This window comes from Protomyctophum parallelum, assembly GCF_964188405.1.
Source record: "Protomyctophum parallelum genome assembly, chromosome: 8".
In the NCBI taxonomy this organism is placed as follows: domain Eukaryota; kingdom Metazoa; phylum Chordata; class Actinopteri; order Myctophiformes; family Myctophidae; genus Protomyctophum; species Protomyctophum parallelum.
In genome coordinates this window covers 24,323,929-24,350,086 of record NC_139703.1, presented here as the reverse complement: position 1 = coordinate 24,350,086, position 26,158 = coordinate 24,323,929, and the positions used below count along the sequence as shown (strand labels likewise).

The window sequence follows — 26,158 nt, the reverse complement described above, 5'->3', positions numbered from 1 at the left end:
ATTTAGTTCTATGACGATATACTGCAAACACCAAATGTCTCAAAAGAAAGACGAGAGTCTCTACTTTCATCCAGAAAAAGTCTGTCACTGCAATGTTCCGTTCTTTAGTTATTGGCAGTTGAACATAGCTTGTTTCCACCAACACACACACACACACACACACACACACACACACACACACACACACACACACACACACACACACACACACACACACACACACACACACACACACTCTCTAATATATCCTATAACATTAGATTGGATTTTTGTGTACTCTTCTTCGGAAGTCGTAGAATCACTCACAGGTTGCGGAAGAGTGACCTCTTATCGTACAAAAACACCCAATGGCGAATATATTCATCAATGGTGGTCCCGCACGCGCCTCGGATCGAAACGACGTAATATATTCGGCAACATATTCGGCCAACACGTACCCACGATAGACAGGATGACCACGACCACGTCGAAGATGTTCCAGCCGATGGTGAAGTAGTAATGCCGCAGCGCGAACAGCTTGAGCACAAACTCTGTGGTGAAGACCACGATGAAGACAAAGTTCACCCAGTAGAGCACTTCCTCAGTCTCCTTGCTCTGGTCGTCGGTCTCCACCATCATGGTGACCATGTTGAGGCAGATGAGCATCATGATGGAGATGTCGAACACCTGCTGCGTGACAAAGTCAAATACCAGCCCCTGGACTGGGTTCTGTGGGAAGCAAAGGAGAGCAGTTAACAGAGGAGGGTCGGGGGGGGGTCTGCTGGGAGGGGTTAGTAATGTAGCATTGGTTCTTATGAACAACACTTAGGTCAGCCATGTAAATAATAACATTGTCCACATACAACATGTAGCAAAAATGCAATCCATTATAGCATTGATTCACACTTAGGTCAGCCCTGTAAATATCATCATCATTGTACGGCAATCCGTCAATTACATAGTTAATATTTTTTAGAACCTTTTATGTCATATTTTACGCTACGTAAATATGTGAATCTTTCCCTCTAAGATCCAGCACTGTCATGAGGACAAGTCGAGAGAACATCCGTTTCCATGATGGGACGTAACTTGTTTACGTGTTCACGCTTAACGCCAGCATCGCTATTCTGGGACGCATGGGATGGGTAGGGGCATCCCCACAACCAGGCCATGCCACTCCACATGAATCAGCTTGAAGATTATAACTGTTACTGAATATAACTGTTACTGTAAAGTACACTTAATATGTTTAATTCTGACGTTAAGTACTCCTGGCAGTTGCTGCAATAATAGCACCGAAGTTTGACATCACTTCCGCTAGGGGCCGCTAGAGGCCACCATCCCCCTGGGTCCCGGGAGTAATTTTCTTTTTCTATTGGATTGCATCATATCACAACTGTGTTCCAAATAATTTTACACATCTGACGATTTTACTCTCAAATGAAGCTCACAAATCGGCTTATGGTGAAAGATGACTACAAGTAAGTAGTAAGTCCGGAATTCTAAATGTACTTGAATACAGTACAGAAGTACAAAAGTATCACTATCAAAATGTACTAAAAATAGCAAATCGACTACAATTATTACAAGCTATTTTTAAATGGTCAAAAAGGGTTGAAGTGATTAACGTAATAATAATCAAAACCTAAAAAGTAACTAGTAACTAACATTTTCAAATAATTTATGTGGAGTAAGTACAACATTTAGATCAGAGGTGTAGTGGTGTAGAAGTAAAAGTATTATATGTATAAATTGGAAATACTCAAGTAAAGTACAAATAATTCAAAATTGAATACTTAAGTACAGCACTTGCAATACCTGGCAATGTCGCCTGCAGGCTGATTTAATAGTTTCTGTTTGGAACGCAGTTCTGTTATGATGCAATCTTTTCTCTTTGGGAATTCCAATATTTTAAAAAGCGCCTGACCCAGAGGGTAGCGGGAGTGAGGTCAGGACCTTGGTACGCTATAGCTGGGCGCAAATGATAGATATATACCTTATATATCTATACAGATATATATATATATTGTAGGTAGATAGATAAGTAAACCTTTAGCGATCCCGAGGGTAATTCAGGTCGCGCCGCAGTAGGCATGAAACACAGATACAGGTGAGGAGTAGACAGATTAAAACAACGTGGTGAGATAATAACAATAAACAATACATTTCAAAGCCTGGTTGCCTGGTTCCATTTAGAGCTTCCCTATGTTCTTTTCAACGGAATCATTAAACACATCGCTGCACAACGCTAGTTAGTTGGTTGGTTGTTGCATGTACAAAAGAATGACATAAACTTAATAATTATGTATAACGAGTTGAATAATAGTAGCTGCCATGCAGCTGTGACTCGGGGCCGGGCATTTTCAGCAGGATGAGGAAGAAGAGGAGGAAGAAGGAGAACAGGAGAGGAAACACAGGGAGGATCCATTAGCAGAACGGTTAAACGTTTGAACACGGCTTTCTGTCTCACCACAGTACATGAATGCCTCGATTAGGTGTGTTACAGTATGATTGAAAAACCAGTCAGATTGAAAAAGGAGTGCTCGTTTTCTCCGTGTTCACCTCCCGTACTCCCCCGCGGCAGGAAAAGAAACGGCCTAATCTGAGGTACCGAGCTAAGGGGCTGGGAGGATTAATTTATGATTCTGTCCCTGTTGGTGCGCAACTTGGACGGCGCTGAGTCGACTGAAGGTGACTTCGCTCTGCACAGCGGTGCCTCTCGTGGCTCAAGTCACCTTCAGGCGGCGCGCCTCCGACGGCGAAACCGAGTGCACCTTTTCCAATCTGACTGGTTTTCCATATTGCACTGTGACGGGCATACTTCACGGTGCAACCGCCTTGGCCCAGGTTTTGAACTCACAACCTTTGGAACCAAACGGCATGCCGTGATCGTGTCGAGCTACCCGGAGAAACGGGAGAATCCCAGGTGTCTTCAGACCAAGACACAACCGACAGGGTTGCATGGAGACATATTAAGCATTTTCTAGCTGCTAGAGGGTGACAGAAACGGTAACACATTTGTATAACACAGCAAATACAGCAAAAGTAAAACTACTGGGCTATGATAAAAAAAATAAAAATAAGGAAAGAACTGAGCATGAAGGCAAATTGATAAGCTACATGAACCTGACTTCATAACTCCTGCCAGCGTGAAGTTATCTGAAAACATTTCTAGGCATACTGGTTACTATTCAGTGCAACTGGGGTTACTGAAGTAACCAGTGCATGGATTTGGTGAGGAGGAGAAGAAGAAGAAATATATCCAAGCAAATGGAAGTGTATCATCCCTTCGGCAGAGTTGTAAAAAACACAGTTTCGCTTAAAGTCTCTTTCTTGCATGAGTCAAGCCAGTTATATATATACCACAGCATAAAAGTCAGCTAAAGCCTCATGTGATATTATTCATATCCATAAAAAATAAGAAAATAAATCAGAAAACTTTTTTTTTCTTAAATCATATGTCTCTAATCCACACATCAGCACAATGTAGCCTCAGTAGGCATTTAGCAGGTTTTTATTGTGCATCATCATCCAGGGCTCTCAGGAACTCTCAACCTTAGGCACCAAGGTTGAGAGTCATGAACTCGTACAGTACTAGAGCTTTATTTGCCAAGTGAGAAACCGTCGATGGCTTCACACTATGACGTAGGCAGTCACCAGGGGTTGCAGTAAAGGCAGATTTCAAACTAGTGTCAAAAAATGTATGTGTTTGTGTACTTCATCTAGACAACAACATAGAGATGTTTGTTCATTTATTTTTGACAATGATTGATTGCTCTATAAAAGGAGGAAAACTAATGTTTTACTTTAGTCAACGATGCTCTCTCTCTAGGTTACGTGAAGATAGCCAGCCTGGTCGCCAAAGAATAACGTCGGCATCGCACGTTTCTGCGATCCACAGGTACGTTGAATGTGGAGCCTACTTGTTGCATATCAACATTTCCAGATGCGGACCATGTCAAGCTCAAAGGTCCTACAGTAGATTTTGTCAAAGATATGTCGAAACGGATTGACAAGTGATTCCCATCCTACTGATATGCAAGTGGAACGAACAGCGTTGAGTCATCAGCGCGGCCGTCGCACCGCTCGGCACTGCCTTGTTGCTCGGCTGGCACCTCGCTCAGGGGGTGCGGAGCCTTGCTTGGTGGGCGGAGCCTCACGGGGCTCAGGCCCACTTCTGATGCCATCCTTGCCTTGAAAAGTAGAGATTCAACGTATCCGCGGTTTGCAGAAACGTAAAATGGCAACGTGTTTTACGGCGTGGCTCCTTTGAGGCGAGCCGCCTAGAAGAGGGTCCGTCCGTCTGTCTGCCAGCACCAAATTTCCGCCAGTAGGCCAAGGAAGTAAATCCCTGATTGACTTTTCACTTTTTTTCTTTTTTTTCCCTCCATATTTGGGCAAAGACAGATTATGAAGCAATCTTTATGACGTCATCAAACAGGACGCCAGAGATCCACAGGGAAGCCACGCCGTTAATAGAGACGTTCTTGTTTCTCTGGCGATTGGGTCTGGTCCAAAACGTCGGACTAGTTCTGCTCACTTGGGCCACTAGGGGGTATACTTGGGTACGTTTGGGCGAATGGTATGAGGTGGTAAGGAGGACATACGACTTTATTTTTTATGTTTTTATTGAAGTTATTTTTTTTTACTTTAGACGGTCGCTCTAGCGCCACCATCAGGACTATTAGCGACATCAATGCCAGATGAGGAAGGAATGAAAGGTAGATTTCCTCATTGGAAGATGCAGAAGACGATTCAAGACGCAAGATTCAAGAATGGCAAATACAGAGCTGCCCGGCCCCTAATATAAATGGGAAATAAAGTCTTCACTAACCAATGGCCGAGGGATTGGCTTCTGTGGTTTCTTTGAACCTAGTTTCTTCATGGCATTGTAGTACTTCTTCTGCTCTTCCGTCATGAAGATATCCTGACCTCCAAAGTAAAGGCATAAGGAAAAATTCTGGTTACAAATTGGAAGCATTTGGAATCCGGATCTGCCGATATAATCCAAATGTTGTGGTTAATAATGATAATAAAGACTTAATGACAAACTGGTACACGCCAACACATCCCATGCACACACAAGGGCGTGTGTGCACACGCACACTTGAGCTTTGATTAGTAGGCTATTCTAATTATTATTTAGATGAGACTTTGACTCTTGTTATGAAAAGTGCCTTCCAAAAAAATGTGCTTACATATTTGTAGTAGAGGTTGCATGCTTCAACGTAGAGGTCTTCACGGGTGCCGCCCCAAACTGGAAAAGCTTCGAGACCCAACCCGAGACCCGGTCTGGGTCCGGGTCCACATTTAACCCAACCAGAGACCCGGTCTGGGTCCGGGTCCACATTTAACTAACAACCCGAGACCCGGTCTGGGTCCGGGTCCACATTTAACTAACAACCCGAGACCCGGTCTGGGTCCGGGTCCACATTTAACTAACACGTTTGGGCAGTGGTGGAAAAAGTACTCAAGTTTTTCTTTACTTAGGTAAAAGTATCAACACTGCAATGTCGAAAATACTAATACAAATTAATTAAGATGTACTTGAGTAAAAGTACAAAAGTATTGGCATCAAAATGTACTTAAAGTACCACAAGTAGAAAGTAGTCTACTCACTGTGCAGAATGTCCCATTTCACAAGTTTTCGAATCTTTTGAAAATAGCAGATCTACAAGCTTTCAGATCGGCTATTTTGAAATGGCCGAAATGTCTATTGGGCGTGGTTCATGTATTGTGTTTTGTAATAATAATCACAATCTACAACGTAACTAGTAACTAAATAAAGTACAACATTTACATCTGAGATGTAGTGGAGTACAAGTAAAAGTATTGGAAATTGGAAAGACTCAAGTAAAATACAAATACCTAAAAAAATTACTACAGTACTTAAGTAAATGTACTTAGTTACTTTCCACCACTGAATTGGGCTTCTAGTCGTTCTCAGTACGAATTCCCCCCACCTTAGTGTTCGGGTCTGTCATTAATGAAAACAACTAAACAAGACTATTGGGATCCAATCAGATATCGAGAACAAAATTCCCCGGGTCCGTCAGAGTTCTGGGTCCATTTTGTACCCGTGAAGACCTTTACTTCAATGCACTGCAATGCAATGCTAATAAGAATAAGAATAAGAAGAGGTAGAAAGTAGAAAAGTAGTAAAACTCTTATCTTTTTCTTTTGCTGGTTGAAGTTGTCGATGATGACACCGATGAAGAGGTTGAGGGTGAAGAAAGAGCCAAAGATGATGAAAACAACAAAGTAGATGTACATGTAGATGTTGTCCTCATAGATGGGCTGGTCTCCCACCTGCACACAGTTTATTTATACAATAAACACAGCTGTACCTCGTCAAATGAATTGGGGAGCACAGCCTGGGAGCAGGCCTGGGGGTGGGGCTCGTCCCAGCTAGCCTACCTTTCTGGAGTCGATGGCGGCGTACATAATGTCCATCCAGCCCTTGAACGTGGCCTGTGAGAGGGAGGGGCAAACATGCAATGATCAATTCAGTTCCTTTACTGTCGCATGTTCAACAAAATTACACTTTTATTTAGTCATTGCAACTCGACTCCACGCAATGCATTTTGAGGGCTTGGAAAGAAATCACAAGAGATTGTAATTATTTAGTTAAAACAACCTAAAAAAATAAAACCATGCCTAATCTGTATAAAAGCTGTGCTTCAATATGTTGTTTTTAAGCAATCTTGCGCTCCAAGCCCTCGACTTATATGACCCTCATCACTATTAGAATGCACAAAAACAAACAAACAAATGACAGAAAATAACCACAAGAATGCACCAGGAGAAATAAACAACAGACAAGGTGTTAGTTAATGTGACAAAAAAGAAGGTTGCAGACACAGAGACTTGAGTTTAAATGACAGAAAGAGAGTTGCAGACACCAAGACTTTAGTTAACGTGACAGGAAAAAGAGTTGCAGACACCGAGACTGGAGAGTCCACGGGTGTCCAGGCGATCGCTCACCACTTGCAGCAGAGCCAGGTACCCTGCGCCTACGTTATCGAAGTTGATCTTCACGTTCCTCCAGCGGACCTCGGTGAAGTTCTGATTTATGAGCGCCAAGCACTCCGTATAGTTGTTGACCTCCTCATGGTGAAAGTACTCCTCGGACGTATCGTTCCAGCAATAGTAGTACTTCCCCGCGAACAGGTTGACGCCCATGATGCTGAAGATCAGCCAGAAGATCAGGCACACCAGCAGCACGTTCATGATGGAAGGGATGGCTCCCACTAAGGCATTGACCACCACCTATATGGAGGTCACACGGACAACACACAATCATGATGGAAGGGATGGCTCCCATTAAGGCATTGGCCACCACCTATAGATGGAGGTCAAATGGAGAACACACACACACGTTCATGATGGAAGGGATGGCTCCCACTAAGGCGTTGACCACCATCGGGACACACGGAGGCCAAATGGAGAGTGAGCGTTTCAACGCGTGGAATACAAGAATCCGCCTACCTCGGAGCGTTCGCCACCAGGTATTCTTAAACCTCAGTGAAGCTCAATGAAACCATGCCTAAACTTAAACTTATTCCTAAGAGTAACCTCAGGGAGACCATGCCTAAACTTAAACTTATTCCTAAAAGTATAACCTCAGTAAAACTATGCCTAAACTTAAACTCATTACGTTAACCTCAGTAAAAAAAAAAAAAAAACGGTCTGCTGGGGGCGTGGCCTGGGGGGGGGGGAGCGGTCTGTGGAAATAAATGGGGGTTAAGGCCTGGGCCGGGTGGTCCAGGCAACTTGGCTGGTAATCCAGCATGGCAGTGTCTCGCAGTTCCCACCCATCTCTCTCCCCCCCCCCCCCCCCCCCCCCGTTTCCTGTCAACTTACTATGTATCTATCATTAAAGGCAACAAAGCCCCGCCTCCAAAAAAAGATTACTAAAAAAATAAAGAAAAATAAATGGGGGTTAAGTGTGTTTTGGGGAGAGCGTCCTGGTTACCAACACATATACCACCTCTATGAAAGTATGCTCTCACTTGCACGCACGCGCACACACACACACACACACACACACACACACACACACACACACACACACACACACACACACACACACACACACACACACACACACAGAGCCAGGCTCTATTGGTATGCTAGATACTTTTCTACAGCAAGATAATCAGCACATACTGTACATATATGTGCCTGCTAGATACTCAACAAAAATAAATCAACAAAACATTATTTAGTGTCTTGCCCTATATTGTCTTTTTCTAGCCCAGGAGGTCCGAAAGCTCTCCATGCCAAAGACCCCCGAATAGTCTCAGCTTCTGACTTCTATAAAAACAAAAGTTAATAGCTAAAATACCAGATCTACAAGCTCCTTACAAAAGTCTTACTTTGCAACACATTTTGAGCGTGTAGACCTGTTCTTGGAAATCTTGGAACATTTTTGACAATGTATCAATGTTCTTGAATGTTAATGCCAATGTCATGCAAATCTCAATACCATGCCATGCCAGGTTTAAAGTAGTAAAAAAAATCTTATGACTATGTTTTAAAAAGCCCTCCATTTTGATCTGTGAGCCTTACGTGAATGATTTGTGTTCATAAGCATACTCATCAACCCAGGGTATAATGTTTTATAGAACGTTTAAACGTTTAAGTGTCGCTCATGAATGGAGTATAACTACTATTTTAGCCTCGCCAGTCGCTACAGGTTGGAATAGAAATGGATATACCATGGTGTGGGCATGGTGTGTGCATGGTGTGTGCATGGTTGGCATGGTGTGGGCATGGTGTGGGCATGGTTGGCATGGTGTGGGCATGGTTGACATGGTGTGAGCATGGTTGGCATGGTGTGGGCATGGTTGGCGTGGTGTGGGCATGGTGTGGGAATGTTGGCATGGTGTGGGCATGGTGGGCATTATGTGGACATGATTGGCATGGTGGGCATGCTGGAACATGATGTGGTCATGGTGTGGGCATAGTGTGGGCATGTTGTGGGCATGGTGTGGGCATAGTGTGTGCATGATTGGCATGGTGTGGGGCATTATGTGGGCATAGTGTGTGCATGATTGGCATGGTGTGGGGCATTATGTGGGCATGGTGGGCATGATGTGGGCATGGTGTGGGCATGGTGTGTGCATGATTGGCATCGTGGGCATGGTGGACATGATGTGGGCATGATGTGGGCATGATGTGGGAATGGTGTGTGCATGATTGGCATGGTGGGCATGGTGGACATGATGTGGGCATGGTGTGGGCATGGTTGGCATGGTGTGGGCATGGTGTGGGCATGGTTGGCATGGTGTGGGCATGGTGTGAGCATGGTTGGCATGGTGTAAGCATGGTTGGCATGGTGTGGGCATGGTTGGCATGGTGTGGGCATGGTGTGAGCATGGTTGGCATGGTGTAAGCATGGTTGGCATGGTTGGCATGGTGTGGGCATGATTGGCATGGTGAACATGTGGGCATGGTGTGGGCATGGTTTAAGCATATTGATCACACATCTGTTATTGCCACACATTATTGTCCTGGAGGACAATATTGTGTGTTTAGGACACGTGTTTAGGACATGTGTTTAGGACACGTGTGTAGGACACGTGTTTAGGACATGTGTGTAGGACACGTGTTTAGGACATGTGTTTAGGACACGTGTTTAGGACATGTGTTTAGGACATGTGTTTAGGACATGTGTTTAGGACATGTGTGTAGGACACGTGTTTAGGACATGTGTGTAGGACACGTGTTTAGGACATGTGTTTAGGACACGTGTGTAGGACATGTGTTTAGGACACGTGTTTAGGACATGTGTTTAGGACATGTGTTTAGGACACGTGTGTAGGACATGTGTTTAGGACATGTGTTTAGGACACGTGTGTAGGACATGTGTTTAGGACATGTGTTTAGGACACGTGTTTAGGACATGTGTTTAGGACACGTGTTTAGGACATGTGTTTAGGACACGTGTTTAGGACATGTGTTTAGGACACGTGTTTAGGACATGTGTGTAGGACACGTGTGTAGGACATGTGTTTAGGACATGTGTTTAGGACACGTGTTTAGGACATGTGTTTAGGACACGTGTTTAGGACATGTGTTTAGGACACGTGTTTAGGACATGTGTACTAACAACCAGCCAGGCTGCCAAGCACTAGGTAATGCCACCCTAACCTAGCATTCCTTTAGCAACCACTGACTAGCAACCACTGTGCCAGTCACATAACTAGCAGCCACCAACAGAGTGAGTAATGCTCTAGCAACCACCATGTCATTGTCCATGGAGTCAGCCTCATTCAGCAGTTTCACTGCTATTCTGTAAAAGAAAACGCACATGCGTGCGTGCGTTGTTGCGTGCATGCGTGCGTGCTTGTGTGCATTCTGAAGCATAACTGACCTATATTTAAGCTGCTTGAACATGCTATAGTGATAATATTGGATGAATAATAATTATAATAATATAAGATGCTTGAACATGCCATCATAATATCAGATGTATTATGATCATCTGAGATGATGTGTATCCATGCAAATTTTGTTTTCATACATGTAATGGATTAAGAGTTTCCTAAAAAAATGAAAATTATTGGTTAGGAAAATAATTGCCACATCATGCGTTGATGCTTTAATTCAGTGGTTTTCAACCCTTTCATGTCAAGGTCCATTATGTATTCTACATTTGTGCCACGGACCACCATTTGATGAGATTTAGCCTCTCAGGACCCCAGACTTTGTTATCGTTGGATGAGATTTTGTCCACAATTCCATGCTGCATTGAGGTTGGTACCATTAGGAGAGATAACAGGCAAGCTTTGATCAAAATACCAATTCTTCTACATTCTCTACATTGCGTAGACGTCTTGTAGATTAAGTAATGTAGATGTTTAACAATAATGTAACTCCTGCGAGCGTAAAATTAAACCAAATGGGTTTCATGTTACGCTCTCAGGAGTCCATTTGGTTACCAGCTCTCCATCATTTAGCTGGATGGACCACCTGGAACCCCCTCAAGGACCACCGGTTGAGAACCACGGTTCCTATTACTGCCGTGCTTATTTTAAAGTGATTCAGAGCATGCAAGGAAGGTTTCACAGCTTACCCTCATCCCTTCAAAACGTGACAAGGCCCTAAGGGGCCTCAGGGCCCTCAGGGTCCTGAGTGATTTTATGGGGCCTAGATCGGAGTAGCCCAACGCGTTAGCTACGAGGGTGATTATAGACACCTAGAGAGAGAGAGAGAGAGAGAGAGAGAGAGAGAGAGAGAGAGAGAGAGAGAGAGAGAGAGAGAGAGAGAAAGAGAGAGAGTGAGAGAGAGAGAGAGAGAGAGAGAGAGAGAGAGGGGAGAGAGGAGCCACACAGTCACAGTGGATACAGAGAGAAAGACTGACCCTACTTAAGGATGGTTGTACGGCTAATGAACTTATACTATACATACATACACACATGTACACATACATGTACATATACACACACATACATGTATATATGTGTATATATATCACACACACACACACACACAGTACGGTGTGTTACGGTGCGTTTGAAAAACCGGTCAGATTGAAATAAGGAGTGCCCGTGTTCTTCGAGATCACCCAAACCATGACGATTCTGTGCCTGTCGGTGCGTAACCATAGAGTTATAATATAATAACTAGAGAGCGGAGGAGGAGCGACGGCCCCGCCCAATGCATTTCACTTCAATGGAAGTCGCTCAGTGGCGTTTTTGACCCATTCTGAACGGGAACCCATTTTGGTGTTAGCATCATGTTATGCTTTAGCTATTGAAAAATAGCAGGTCTGCTATTTTTGAAAAATAGAAGAACGACTGACATTTTTAGAATCTGATCTCAGGTCAGAATGGGTTAATCAGACCAGTGTGTGTCCAGTGGAAACCTCGTATGAATCTGATCTCAGGTCAGGACCCGGAGGACGAAGAAGTCTTCTGGGTATAGTACCCCTCGAGCGTTGATATGATTGGTTGGCTCCTACCATAGTACCCCTCGCGCTGTTCTTGTGGTATACCTCTACGTCACGTCCCGCGTCACGAATTCGTCACTCACGAGTCGACTGGAGGTGACTTTGGCAAACGCTCGGCACGGCGACTTGCTCGCTTTAGCTCGTTTTCGGCGGTGCCTCTCGTGGCTCAAGTCACCTTCAGGCGATGCACCTCCGTCGGTGAAGCAGAATGCACCTTTTTCAGTCTGACTTATTTTTCAATCGCACTGTTACACACGTATATGTATGTATATATGCGCGCGCGCGTGTGTGTGTGTGTGTATGTGTGTGTGTGTGTGTGTGTGTGTGTGTGCGTGCGTGCGTGTGTGTGTGTGTACACACATAGTATAAAGTTCATATACTGTATATGTGTAAATGTATGTATCGACTGTATATATACCACAATTGAAAAAGGATAGCGTTAAACAGAAGTTGATAGAATATACAGGAAGTTCAGGAAGTGATTCTCTGAGAGTGTTTGTCTTTGTTTGGTGTGTGTGTTTTGCGTTTCGTCGGCTTTAGTTCGGCAGGCTTGGTGAAGCTCGCTCTGTGAACCAAAGCTCCAAAGACGCTGCGACACACACCGCGAGAGAACAACACCTGGAAAAGAGATACTCGGAGCACTTTGACAACACGTTGACACACGGAGAGAGAAGAGCACGAGAAGAGAAGAACACACCACCAAATCAGAGGAGAGAAATGCATTCACAAACGACACAAACGCAATGTGACACGAGAAAATGCACAACATACGCACGCGCAACACACACACACACACACACACACACACACACACACACACACACACACACACACACACACGGTACGGTTACGGTTACACCTGACGAAAACCACAACACGGTGTTCACACCCAGAGAGCAGAAGGGGAAGAGAGGAGCGCAGGTAGGTGGCTGAGGAGGAGCAGGACATTTGGGGGGGGTTTATTTGGGGAGGAGAGCATAAACCTGTAAGAAAAAGGAAAGAATACGTCCCCACAGAGCACATGAACCTTACCCTGCTGGGCCCCTAGTCTCTCTCTCTCTCTCCTGCATGTCAGCAGCACAACAATGTCTCTCTCTCAACTTTAAAGAGAGGCACTGTTAGACACCTCCTGCTGTGAGAAGAAAGGACAGCAGGTCAATGAGCTCATCAGCAGTTATTATAATTATTGTTGTTATTATTAGTATTATTATTCATAACAACACAGTGGATCATATGACATAGTGCTTCCTGTATGGCTGGACTGTAGGCTTGGGGCGGGGTGGAGCCGTGGCCGCAGTGAGAGCTGGAGAGTTTAAAGCCTGAAACGCAACCCTACCTGAGACTCTGGTTGACCCTACCCGAGACTCTGGTTGACCCTAGACTCTGGTTGACTCTACCCGAGACTCTGGTTGACCCTACCCGAGACTCTGGTTGACCCTACCCGAGGCTCTGGTTGACCCTACCTGAGGCTCTGGTTGACCCTACCTGAGACTCTGGTTGACCCTACCGAGGCTCTGGTTGACCCTAGACTCTGGTTGACTCTACCCGAGACTCTGGTTGACCCTAGACTCTGGTTGACCCTACCCGAGACTCTGGTTGACCCTAGACTCTGGTTGACCCTACCTGAGACTCTGGTTGACCCTAGACTCTGGTTGACCCTACCTGAGACTCTGGTTGACCCTAGACTCTGGTTGACTCTACCCGAGACTCTGGTTGACCCTACCCGAGACTCTGGTTGACCCTACCCGAGGCTCTGGTTGACCCTACCTGAGGCTCTGGTTGACCCTACCTGAGACTCTGGTTGACCCTACCCGAGACTCTGGTTGACCCTACCCGAGACTCTGGTTGACCCTACCCGAGGCTCTGGTTGACCCTACCGAGGCTCTGGTTGACCCTACCGAGGCTCTGGTTGACCCTACCTGAGACTCTGGTTGACCCTACCCGAGGCTCTGGTTGACCCTACCCGAGACTCTGGTTGACCCTACCCGAGACTCTGGTTGACCCTACCGAGGCTCTGGTTGACCCTACCTGACTCTGGTTGACCCTACCCGAGGCTCTGGTTGACCCTACCGAGGCTCTGGTTGACCCTACCTGAGACTCTGGTTAACCCTACCTGAGACTCTGGTTGACCCTACCCGAGACTCTGGTTGACTCTACCCGAGACTCTGGTTGACCCTACCTGAGACTCTGGTTGACCCTACCTGAGACTCTGGTTGACCCTACCTGAGACTCTGGTTGACCCTACCCGAGACTCTGGTTGACCCTAGACTCTGGTTGACTCTACCCGAGACTCTGGTTGACCCTACCCGAGGCTCTGGTTGACCCTAGACTCTGGTTGACTCTACCCGAGACTCTGGTTGACCCTAGACTCTGGTTGACCCTACCCGAGACTCTGGTTGACCCTAGACTCTGGTTGACCCTACCTGAGACTCTGGTTGACCCTAGACTCTGGTTGACTCTACCCGAGACTCTGGTTGACCCTACCCGAGACTCTGGTTGACCCTACCCGAGGCTCTGGTTGACCCTACCTGAGGCTCTGGTTGACCCTACCTGAGACTCTGGTTGACCCTACCCGAGACTCTGGTTGACCCTACCCGAGACTCTGGTTGACCCTACCCGAGGCTCTGGTTGACCCTACCGAGGCTCTGGTTGACCCTACCGAGGCTCTGGTTGACCCTACCTGAGACTCTGGTTGACCCTACCCGAGGCTCTGGTTGACCCTACCCGAGACTCTGGTTGACCCTACCCGAGACTCTGGTTGACCCTACCGAGGCTCTGGTTGACCCTACCTGACTCTGGTTGACCCTACCCGAGGCTCTGGTTGACCCTACCGAGGCTCTGGTTGACCCTACCTGAGACTCTGGTTAACCCTACCTGAGACTCTGGTTGACCCTACCCGAGACTCTGGTTGACTCTACCCGAGACTCTGGTTGACCCTACCTGAGACTCTGGTTGACCCTACCTGAGACTCTGGTTGACCCTACCTGAGACTCTGGTTGACCCTACCTGAGACTCTGGTTGACCCTACCTGAGACTCTGGTTGACCCTACCTGAGACTCTGGTTGACCCTAACCTCGGGCTTCATCTTATAATATAATATATCTTCATAGAATTGCTCCTCGTAATGTTAAAATGGATTACTCTCAGAGGAGGAAATGAATTCCATTATATCATGCTGACTTTCCAGGAATAGAAAGCCTAGTTTACATCAGCTTGGATTCCACATTGATGATGTCACCGGGAGGCGGGTTTCTTAACGGTGCACAGCCCTCCTCTGAGATACAGACCGAGTTGACAAGATTGGTATCTTGCATCGTGTGTGACATTTTGTACTCGGGTGTTCCATTAAAAGTACTGCACTGACACCGTTATGTGACCCGGCTACTCATGCCTGTTGATTCATTGCTATACTTTACCCAGTAAATTGAAGCTGGAACTATAATCTACTCCAGTGTGTTGTCCGTTTATTATTATAAAGAACCCAACTCACAAACTACTGGTGTCAGAAGCGTGTAATGAGCATTAGTGAGGATCAGTTACACGAAGATAGTTTGAAAATGTGTGAAGTTGTCCTTTGATATTTAGTGATATGACGAGCCAATGTTAGCATTAGTGTTAATGTTATTAACAACAACAACATTTAATCTGGCAAATCAAATCACCCCGGTACTCCCCATGTTCCCTAGGGTAACATGCAGTAATCCTGGTCTCTATACTGCCTCCCCCTGGTCAGCATGATGGAGGGGAAAGGAACTGGTTGGGATAACGTGTTCCTTCCGCTCACTACGTCTTCACCTTTTAAAGGTATATTCAGTGATTTCACTTAATTCAAATATCACTTATTTTTTTGTTATAGAGTGTGCTGGCCATATAAGGAGTTCATCCCTGTCCCCAGTTAACCCCTGGGGGTCAAAAAACCTTAGGTTTTGTTTTTGACTCTCTATCCTGATTGGACGAAAGGCTGGGTCCCACAGCCAAAAACGAAACCTAAGGTCTTTTGAGTGAAATCACTGAATATACCTTTAAAATCTTACCCCTACATCACTAATGCTCATTATTGTCTAAGAGGTGGGCTGGTACCATTTTTGTCTACTGACCCCTTCTCAGAGGTGTGCTGGTACCATTTCTGTCTACTCACCCAGTCTCAGAGGTGGGCTGGTACCATTTCTGTCTACTCACCCCATCTCAGAGGTGGGCTGGTACCATTTCTGTCTACTGCAGTCTCAGAGGTGGGCTGTGGATAGCTTTGAAATGCAACATGTTGACTTCCCAGGAAAAGAAAGGCTGAAGTTTCAATTATGAAATCCCCACCGATGACATCATGTGCAGATCAACGCCTGCCTCTGGGACACAGAACCGAGTAGATAGAAATGGTCCCAGCCTATAGAGAATGTCAGTGAGCACGCCTAGGGTTTTTTAATGAGTTTCGGTGTTAATCTCAAGCCTCACATCTCCATATATACGCTGCCCTCTGTAGGAGGGGGTGATAACTACACCCCGATTAACCAATCAGAGAACGACATGCAACGAAAGACAAACACAACACATACAAGCATACATTCGTAATGTAAAACATGGTGAAGCCTTCCTTTAGTTAAATTAAAACAAGGTGAAGCCTCCCTTTAGTTAAATTAAAACATGGTGAAGCCTTCCTTTAGTTAAATTAAAACATGTCGAAGCCTTCCTTTAACTAAATTATATAACAAGTTGAAGCCTTCCTTTAGCTAAAGTAAAACATGTTGAAGCCTTCCTTTAGCTAAAGTAAAACATGGTGAAGCCTTCCTTTAGCTAAAGTAAAACATGGTGAGCTAAGACGCCTTTATAGCAAACTGGAACAGGTTGGCGTCCATTCATTCCAATGGAAGAGTGAACGTGAACACAGCTTCGGAAACATTATTTAGCTCCATGGTCACTGAAACATAATATTTTCGTAGTAAAATGGCTAAAACGGCTTTTTGCCAGGAAGAGACAAATCAGGAGAAAATCTACTTAATTATCGAACTTTATCTGTCCCAGCGACACACTCGCCTCGCGGGATCTAGCACCACTAGGATGTTCGCGAGACGCTGGCGCCCAGTTGTAGGATGTGTGCACCGTGTCGCCTCTATTGGCTCCGACCGGGATGGACTATTTTCCTAAATGAACAAATGAACAATCTTTGGCTAAGGTAAGCATAAGTAGCATAACCCTGTGCAGCAGAGGGCACCACTGAGGCTGAGTCTATACATAATGACAGACAAGCACACAGACTTTTTCCCCCAAAGCCGTGGAGTTAGATAGGGATGCAGCCTGAGTCCAACACTCTTCAACATATATATCAACGAATTAGCAAAAACGTTAGAACAGTCTACAGCTCCAGGCATCCTCTTGGCAAACACAGAAATCAAATGCTTACTTTACGCAGATGACCTGCTGCTGCTGTCCCCAACCAAGGAAGGACTACAGCAGCAACTTGATCTCCTACACAAATTCTCCCAGACATGGGCCCTGACAGTGAACCTAACCAAGACTAAAATCATGATATTTAAAAAAAGGCCCAGCCACCAAAACCACCAATTTTTCCTAAATACAATCCCACTAGAACAAACTAAAAACTATACCTACCTTGGCCTAAACATCAGCAGCACAGGGAACTACAACCAAGCTGTAAAGGACCTGAGAGACAAGGCAAGAAGGGCATTCTATGCCATCAAAAGAAACATCAAAATAGACATCCCAATTAAAACATGGCTTAAAATACTGGACTCTGTGATAGAACCAATTTCCCTCTATGGTTGCGAGATCTGGGGACCATTAGCAAACCATGACCTTGAAAAATGGGATAAACACCAAACCGAGACCCTACACACAGAATTCTGCAAATCAATTATCCGTACCCAGCGAAAAACACCAAATAATGCATGCAGGGCAGAATTAGGACGATACCCACTCATAATCAAAATAAAAAAGAGAGCACTTAAGTTCTACAACCACCTAAAAGAAAGTGACCTAGATGCACTCCATAACAAGGCACTCACACACAGTGAAACTCTAGAGAGATGCCCCCTCAGCCAGCTGGCCCTGGAACTCCGGGCACAAACACAAACAGAGCCACGAGATAGAAAACCCATTGGACTAAACCAAATTATAAAACAGCAAAAGGAAAACTATCTGACACACTGGAAAGAAGCAACACAAAAGCAGAGTAAACTAGAATGCTATCTGGCCCTAAACAGAGAATACACAGTGGCAGAATACCCGAGCACTGTGACCGACCCAAAACAAAGAAAAATCTTAACTAGGTACAGACTCAGTGAGCACAGTCTCGCGATCGAGAAAGGCCGTCATAGGCAGACCTGTATCCCGAGAGAAGACAGACTATGCACCCACTGCACACTAAATGAAGTGGAAACCGAGCTACACTTCCTAACCATCTGTCCATTGTACCAAGACATCAGAGACACATACTTCCCACAGATTACAACCACACACGGAGATTTTGAAAACATGACCAATGACAAAAAACTCCCATATCTGCTGGGCGAAGTACAACAATGTGCAAACACAGCAGCAAGATTTGTGAGTTGCTGTGATAGGAGAAGGATATCAAATGGAACACAACCACCGTAAAGACTAATCATTGTGTATATTCCTGCACTATACCTGCATCGAGTGATCTTGGTACATAGAAGTTGATCTATTGAAGATTCTGACAAAGTACATAATTTTTGTTTTGATTGTATTGTTGTATTGTTCTTTCTGCTTTGGCAATGTAAACGTATGTTTTCTCATGCCAATAAAGCCCTTTGAATTGAATTGAATTGACAGAACATGAAGCGGTGTGCAAAACGCTGAACTGTTGTTAATTGTTATATCTAACCATTACAGTCACAGGTGACCTCGATAAGCGTTATACAACGTGGAAACCCACTTCCACAAGAGTGACTCGCGACGCACGTGGCAGAAACCCCAGACTATAAAAGAAAGGTCATGAAGTGTGGGTCAAGACTCAAAGAAGAGAGTGTGCAAAATTAGTTTTCTCAGACGGGTGGCCGGCCACTCCCTTAAAGATACATAGGGTGAGAACATGAGACCGTGAGAGACAGCGCTGATCCTTCACGAGCCAGCGTAGGTGGTTCGGGCATCTTTTAAGGATGTTTCCCGAGCATCTCCGCATGAACGTCCTCGATGCACATCCCACTGGGAGGAGACCCCGGGGCAGACCAAGGATCAGATGGAGGGATTACATCTCCATACCAGGCCTGGGAAACCCTCGGGATCCCCCAGGAGGAAGTTATACTAATGTTGCTCTGGAGAGGGAGGACTGGAAATCTCAGTTATAGAACTGTTGCCCCTGCAACCCAATTCCGGAGAAGCGGTGATGGATGGATGGATGAATGGATAAAGGAAAGCACCCATATATTTAAGAGTGGCCGGTAGAGTGGCCGGATAGGAACCACAGGGTTCCCAGTTCGATCCCTGTGGGCTCCCCCAGAGTTAGTGTCAAAGTGTCCCTCGAGCAAAACGCTGCGACTCCTAATTGCTCCCAATGTGCAGGTTGGTGCCTTGCATGGTTTCCTCCGCCATCGGTGTGTGAGCCGGTGAGGCTATAGCTGTCAGGCTAACAAGGATAGCATGTGTTCCATCCCTAGAGCATATATTTTCGACTCGGAAGGTGTGGAAAAGAGTTGATATCAGGAAAGCAGCTGAGACAGCATCTCCAGACGAATCATAAAGACCTGAGTGCACTGATCTCCTGTGCTATACCGTTCATAACCACCACATTCAACCTATCTCAGGCTTGCAATTACAAATAATCTCTCCCTCTTCTTTACACCTGTAAACTTGTGACGTGACATTAGAGTTGTGTTGGGTTGAGTTGGTTTGAGTCCAGTACAGTACCAAGAGGTGAAGTGGGTTGAGAGGCAAGTGAAGGGCCAGGGTTACATTCAGGCTAATCCTGTTCCTCCCCGGCACCTTGGACCCACTGAGGTCTGCCCAGCGTCCCAACAGACAACAAAGACATCTCCCACTTTAGTTCAACTGTGAACGTCATAGTCCCCACCAGCCCTCTGCTGGTGCTCACTGAACACACACGGCTTTGTGGCCTGGAGGACTATAGCTTCACCACCTTCATCAGGTTTGTGGGCCGTATAGGAATAGCTCCACAGCTTAAGTGGTTCGGGTATCTGGTTAGGAACTTAGGATGCCTCTCGAGCGTCCCACTAGGGAGGTCCTCGATGCACGGGGACCACCTCGGGATCCCCCATGATGAAGTTACTGATGTTGCTCTGCAGAAGGAAGTCTGGAGATCTCTGCTGGAGCTGTTGCCCCCCCCGCGACCCGACTACGGATAAGCGGTTGAACACGGATGGAAGGAATACACCTTTCTCGTGGAGGACTACCTTCATCCTGTAAGACCACCTTCATCCTTATAGGACTATAGCTCCACCACGTTCATCCTCTAGAGTAGACTCAGTGGAGAACCTGCAGCGATGAGAGGACGTAGCTGGAGGAGGTGGCTCTTCTTGAATGTCGGTAAAACCAAGGAGATGCTCGTGGACTTCAGAGGACCTCCCCTCGTGATCAACGGTACTAAGGAGATGATCGTGAACTTCAGAGGACCTCCCCTCGTGATCAGCAGTACACCGGTAGCGAGGGTGAGCAGAGTCAAGTGCGGTACCTCGTTTATTCACACTTTTCATACAGCCCATAATGCATTGCGATTGTGTGTGCGGCAGTTCCGGTTGCACACGGGGAGGGGTCCCGGGAGGGAAGCCTCGCCCCCACGGGGGAGAGGCTTCCCTCCCGTCCCATCCCATGCACATTCCCGGCTGCACATCTGGGTTAATTATTCCTATTGCACTGCATGCTGTCACCTTTATGCCTCAAAATAATTTGTTTCTACTGAAAAACACCAGTAAAATAACGTTTATTATATTTTATTTGATAAGTCATGATGAAGGAATGAGTTGAATGTGTAATGCTGTGGCCCGATAGTATATAGTCTTCGCTCGTAGCATTTTATTGAAGAAGACTTGAATCGGGTGTGGTACAGCGTATGAAAGCAAACGTCCCAAGGATTATGGAGATGTTTTTATATTTTTTAAAGGTTGAGAAATTATTATAAAGAATTATGGCCGTTTCTAATCTCAACATTTTATTAAGAAAGCGCAATGAAGAAGGCTGTTGCCATGTCTCGTAGAAACAAGTAAATAGGTCTATAAAATAATCCCAAAAGAAGCGCATATAACAGGGGTCTGTAACCTATTTTAAATAAAGTGCCATGTTTTTATTTTCTAGATAGTGAGTCTGCCATATCCAGATTAATTTTAATGACACCACAATAAAATAAAATAAAATATTTTGATTGTCCACAAATATAAAGTTCTTCCTATTTTCTTGCACATTGTTATAATGATCATTATATATCCCCCTGCAGTCAGAGTTCATAGTTTTAATGAATGAATGTGATGCATTGTGAGTTGGTAGATCTGCTATTTTCAAAAGTAATCTTGGAAAAACTTAATTACATTTTTGGATTAGCCGTCCTTGGGCAAATGCATTCATCAGGGGATCCTTGACATGGGAATGTGCTGTGTGAGGATCACTGGTTTAAACAACATTAGGAGAAAAACCCAAATAACCACTTTAGAAACAAGAAAAGCAACCACAACTAGTACAACTAGCAATATTTACAAGCAACTTTACAGAAAAAGAAGCCGCTTATAATAAACAGACATGGCAACGGTCCAGCAGCCTCCCAGAGAGATCAAGTGTAAAATCAAACAGTGCTTTTTGCATTTAAGAGGTGGTCAGAGACCCGTACGTCTTCGTTATGAGTGTCTGGCCACCCTGTGAAATGTACCCTTCTGCAAACTGTTAAATACTGAAATGAATCAATCAATGAATATCAGTGTTGTTTACTATTCGTTATTGTGAATGTGGGTGGGACAGTGGGAGGCGACAGTCTGGCCATGCAAGCGTGTAAAGTGTAAACAGTGTGACGCTACATCCGTGGTAGCATCCCACCGGATGGGCCGCACACACGACTCTGTCCCCAGTGCGTTGGCGGGGAAAAGTGTGAATAGACTGACGTCATTGCTGGAACAACAACACACGTGGAAAGGCAGCGGCTTTTACACCTCGGACAAGCTGAGAGAACTGAAGGTCTCGCAGAAGGTGTTGAGTTCCTTCTACTCAGATCTACCACTCAGTTCATTGTGTGTACAGGGACCACCCAACGTCTCCTCCAGGGACCAGCGCACCGCAGGTACTTTCCTCGCCTCCCCGAAGGAAACGCAGCACCCCAGCAATATACTGTATATGGGTTTGCATGTTTCCTGTTGTTCTATCCAATCGTCAACCCGGTTGATTTGAACACTTACGTATTGCAGCTTTAATCACTAGCAGTACTGTAACATTATATCTATCATATATATATATATATATATATATATATATATATATATATATAAATGCACCATGTCTCTGTGTGTGTGTACATCTGTAACTCAGTACAAATTCGACACACGTTCCACACCACCACAGGGAGTGCAGTGCCCGGCCTTGGGTCGGTGGGATACCAGCACAAAAGCCTCTGCTCAGGCTCTGGACAAGACCCAAATTTGCCAATTGATCACACCTGATCACCCCTAGATTTCCATATATATATGGAGCTGACCTGTTCTGACATCACAATGTGTTCTGACATCTGCATAGACTCCATATATGGGCATGAAAGGGACACAGCCATAGTAACTGGGTGGGGCATTCATTTCCAACTTGCATCATTACCAACGGGCACCGCTCCAGTATAATTAAATCTGGTCCTAAAAGGCAATTTTTAAAAGCCAATGTTGTATTACCACCACTACTACTACTACTACTACTACTACTACTACTATAATAATAATAATGTTTTACAAAGCAGTAGAAACTGGTTTAGTTTTACTGCATTAAACGTGAGTCATCTGAATCAATGCCAGCATCTCCCATTTCCAAATGTAATAATAATAGATATTGCTGCAGTTTGACCAGCTGTAAAACAACAGTTACAATAACAACAATGCAACAAATAATATTATAACAATGCAATTAAATAATGACACATTTTGATCTGCCTCAGAAGAAAGGATGATTCTATCAACATTGAAGGTGTGTGTGTGTGTGTGTGTGTGTGTGCGTGCGTGCGTGCGTGCGTGCGTGCGTGCGCGTGTGTGTGCATGTGCGTGTGCGCGTGCCATGCGTCACAGAAGCGTTTTTCCAATTCTTAATCTCAGAACCATTTTTTATCATGTCGGAAGTGATAAAAACAAATACATTACCAAACTAAATAATGAAAAGTGGAACACTATACATTTTAAACTGATAAATGATCTTTGTGGGTTATCCATCCTGATTTGCATGTGTAACCACCTGCAATTTCATTTTCTGTTTACTGAAGAGCAGGAGAGACAAGGAGACCGTGGTATACTGAACAAACACTGTATAGATTTAAAAATGTAACATAAACATTTGAAAGATTATAATATGGCATATTGGCATTATTATGGTGCGTTCCCACGAGCAGATGCTAAAGATTCACACACAGCATATTTGCGTGTCGGTTAGTTCCACAAGCGTCACTGAAGTGCCAATAATCACGATAAAGCACAACCCTCAAGTGTACTATTGCACTTAGACAACAGTGTATGAATGGTATAGATTGTATCTTTGCATCTGCCCGTGCAGTGAACGCAGCATCACATAACATACTAATTAACATGTCATTATATTATTATTCACACGTGGCCAGTTTGCTGTCATGACATCATTGGGGGATGGGGTTTCCCATCCCCTAAGTTTGATGTAAGATAAAAATGGCTGTCATGTTGAATAATGGTCCATTGCATTGCATTGAGTCACAAGGAAACCTTTCTGATTTTGAACCTACAGCATGTCATTGGTATGGCGTCATCAGTCGTACGGAATGTAACGCCCGGTGACACTAAAACAGTGCATTTGACATAATCGTTGTGTGAAATACGCAGGGTACACTATTTTGCTGTATATCAGTGGTTTTAAACCCTTCATATCAAGGTTCATTATTTATTCATCATTTGATCCACATACGAATCACCATCATTTTGATTTGACCATTTGACCTCTCAGACCCAAGACATTTTGTCCACAATTCCATGCTGTTATGTTGGTACCATTAGAAGAGATAACAGGCAAACATTGATCAAAATAACAATTCTTCTACATTCTCTAATTGTGTAGTCTACTTGTAAATGAAGTAATGCAGATTTCTAACAATACTTTAGCTCTTGTAATGTAACCAAATGGACGTTAAGTGTTAGAGATCTATAGAGTTAGAGGTCCATTTGGTTTCATTTTACACTCAAGAGTTATACACGGGTCCATTTGGTTAACAACTCTCCATCATTTAGCTGGGGACCACCTGGAGCCCCCTCAAGGACCCCTGGTGGTCCCCACCTGGACCACTGCTGTAAAACGGTATCCTCATATCAGAAACAAAGGCGTTCAGGTTCAAAATAGCCAACGTGTCCTTGGTCTCCTGTCATGTGATGCTCGTCTAACGAGGACACAGGACCATATGCTGCCAACGCATTCTCACCCCCACCTTGGGGAGCAAGCGACGGCTTGGGACGGATTTGAGCAAACAGCAAACATTGCTCCATGGTGGACTCTTAGAGTATATATGAATAGAGAGACGGCACCCAGAGGAAACCCTGAGGCGAAATGGACATAGTGGAACAGTGGAATTTGTCATTGCAGCTCGAGCCCGTTGACTATCATTGCGCACGTTCATGTTATTGGGCCCATGACACGTGAATGAATGTTTCATATGTGAACGCACGCAAACGGCGCAATGATAGTCAACGACCAGCGCGTTCATGTTATTGGGGCAATCCATCCCAGAATGCACTCAGTTCCTACCCGGAAGGAGGAGTGAAATCGCCTCATGCGCTTTTGAGCAACTTAATGCAAGTGGATGGGAGGAGGAATCCGGTGCCGTCTCTATTCATATATACTCTAAGGGTGGACTGGGTTAGTGACCTACGTGGCCAGTTAAAACTGAGGTTAGGGTTAGTGACCTACGTGGCCAGTTAAGACTGAGGTTAGGTTTAGCAACCTATGTGGCCGGTTAAGACTGAGGTTAGGGTTAGCGACCTACGTTGCCGAGGTTAGGGTTTGGGATAGTGCTAGTAATTGGTCGGACTAATATAACGGGAGGTTGGTTACCGCTCCATGAAGTCACTACACAGGTCATTGTGGCAGTGTGTGTATACATGCTACAGGGGTAGGGGTATCATGATACATTTTGACAGTGCTAGGATACAGCATCACGATACATGGTTGACAATACGATATACGGACGATATTGGTCTGATTCATGGCGATACGATATAAGTAGCCTTGCCGAGCCATGGGGCTCATAGGGCAGGAGCCGATCTCCTGTTTCTGTAGCGTGAGGCAGCTTGATGTACAAGTACACCCCCTGGACATGACACTAGTATGTCGCAGGGAGGCATTGGGTTCCATTTTTAGAGTCTTTGGTATGACCCGGCCGGGGATTGAACCCCAACCTCCCAGTCTCAGGGCGGACACTCTAACCACAAGGCCACTGAGCTGGTGGGCGATACGATATGATGTGATTCAATGATTTCAAATCGACACAGTAACTATTCAGCAAAGACATTAATTCTGTGTGAAACGTGTGGATACAGTGCAGGTTTTCATAAGGGAAACATTTATAATTGTATGGATATACGTTAAATAAACACAGTGATTCTCCAACCGCAGCTTGACATGAACACAGAGAATACGCACATGTATCGATAGACCACGTGTAGTGATATTGAATGGAAAAGTAACCAAACCCCTGTTTTCCTTTTTTCTTCTTGCAATTTGCTAAATACAGCGCACACATACATATTGCAAAATGCTCGTTACACCCCGACTCTACTACAATCAAAGAGCCCGCTCTATTGGAATGAACGTTTGTGGTGAATGAAAATTAAATGAGTTATACTTACATCAACAATGAAGAAGTCCAGCCAGCACCAGGCGTTGGTGAAGTATTTGACGAATCCGTACGCCACAAATTTGAGCAACATCTCCAGGATGAAGATGTAGGTGAAGACCGAGTCAGCGTACTGCAGGATGACCTTGATGGTCTTCCTCTGCTCGATGTAGATGTCTTCAAACGCCTGGAGAGCAGCGTAAAGGAGAGGA

The 26,158-nt window shown here is 45.0% G+C and overlaps 1 protein-coding gene across 2 annotated transcripts in view; it reads right to left on the bottom strand.

The window, feature by feature from the left end:
- The window catches only part of LOC310863253 (sodium channel protein type 8 subunit alpha-like), a 105,608-nt gene that overhangs the window by 5,951 nt on the left and 73,499 nt on the right, over positions 1 to 26,158 (bottom strand). For both annotated transcript variants that reach the window (XM_083771459.1, XM_083771460.1), the window contains exons 20-26: positions 25,960 to 26,133; positions 11,060 to 11,182; positions 6,964 to 7,248; positions 6,397 to 6,450; positions 6,151 to 6,288; positions 4,814 to 4,918; positions 438 to 708 (exon numbers count right to left, since the gene is read on the bottom strand). In XM_083771459.1, the coding sequence (XP_083627585.1) occupies positions 438 to 708; positions 4,814 to 4,918; positions 6,151 to 6,288; positions 6,397 to 6,450; positions 6,964 to 7,248; positions 11,060 to 11,182; positions 25,960 to 26,133 (1,150 nt within the window). The remainder of the gene's footprint in view (positions 1 to 437; positions 709 to 4,813; positions 4,919 to 6,150; positions 6,289 to 6,396; positions 6,451 to 6,963; positions 7,249 to 11,059; positions 11,183 to 25,959; positions 26,134 to 26,158) is intronic.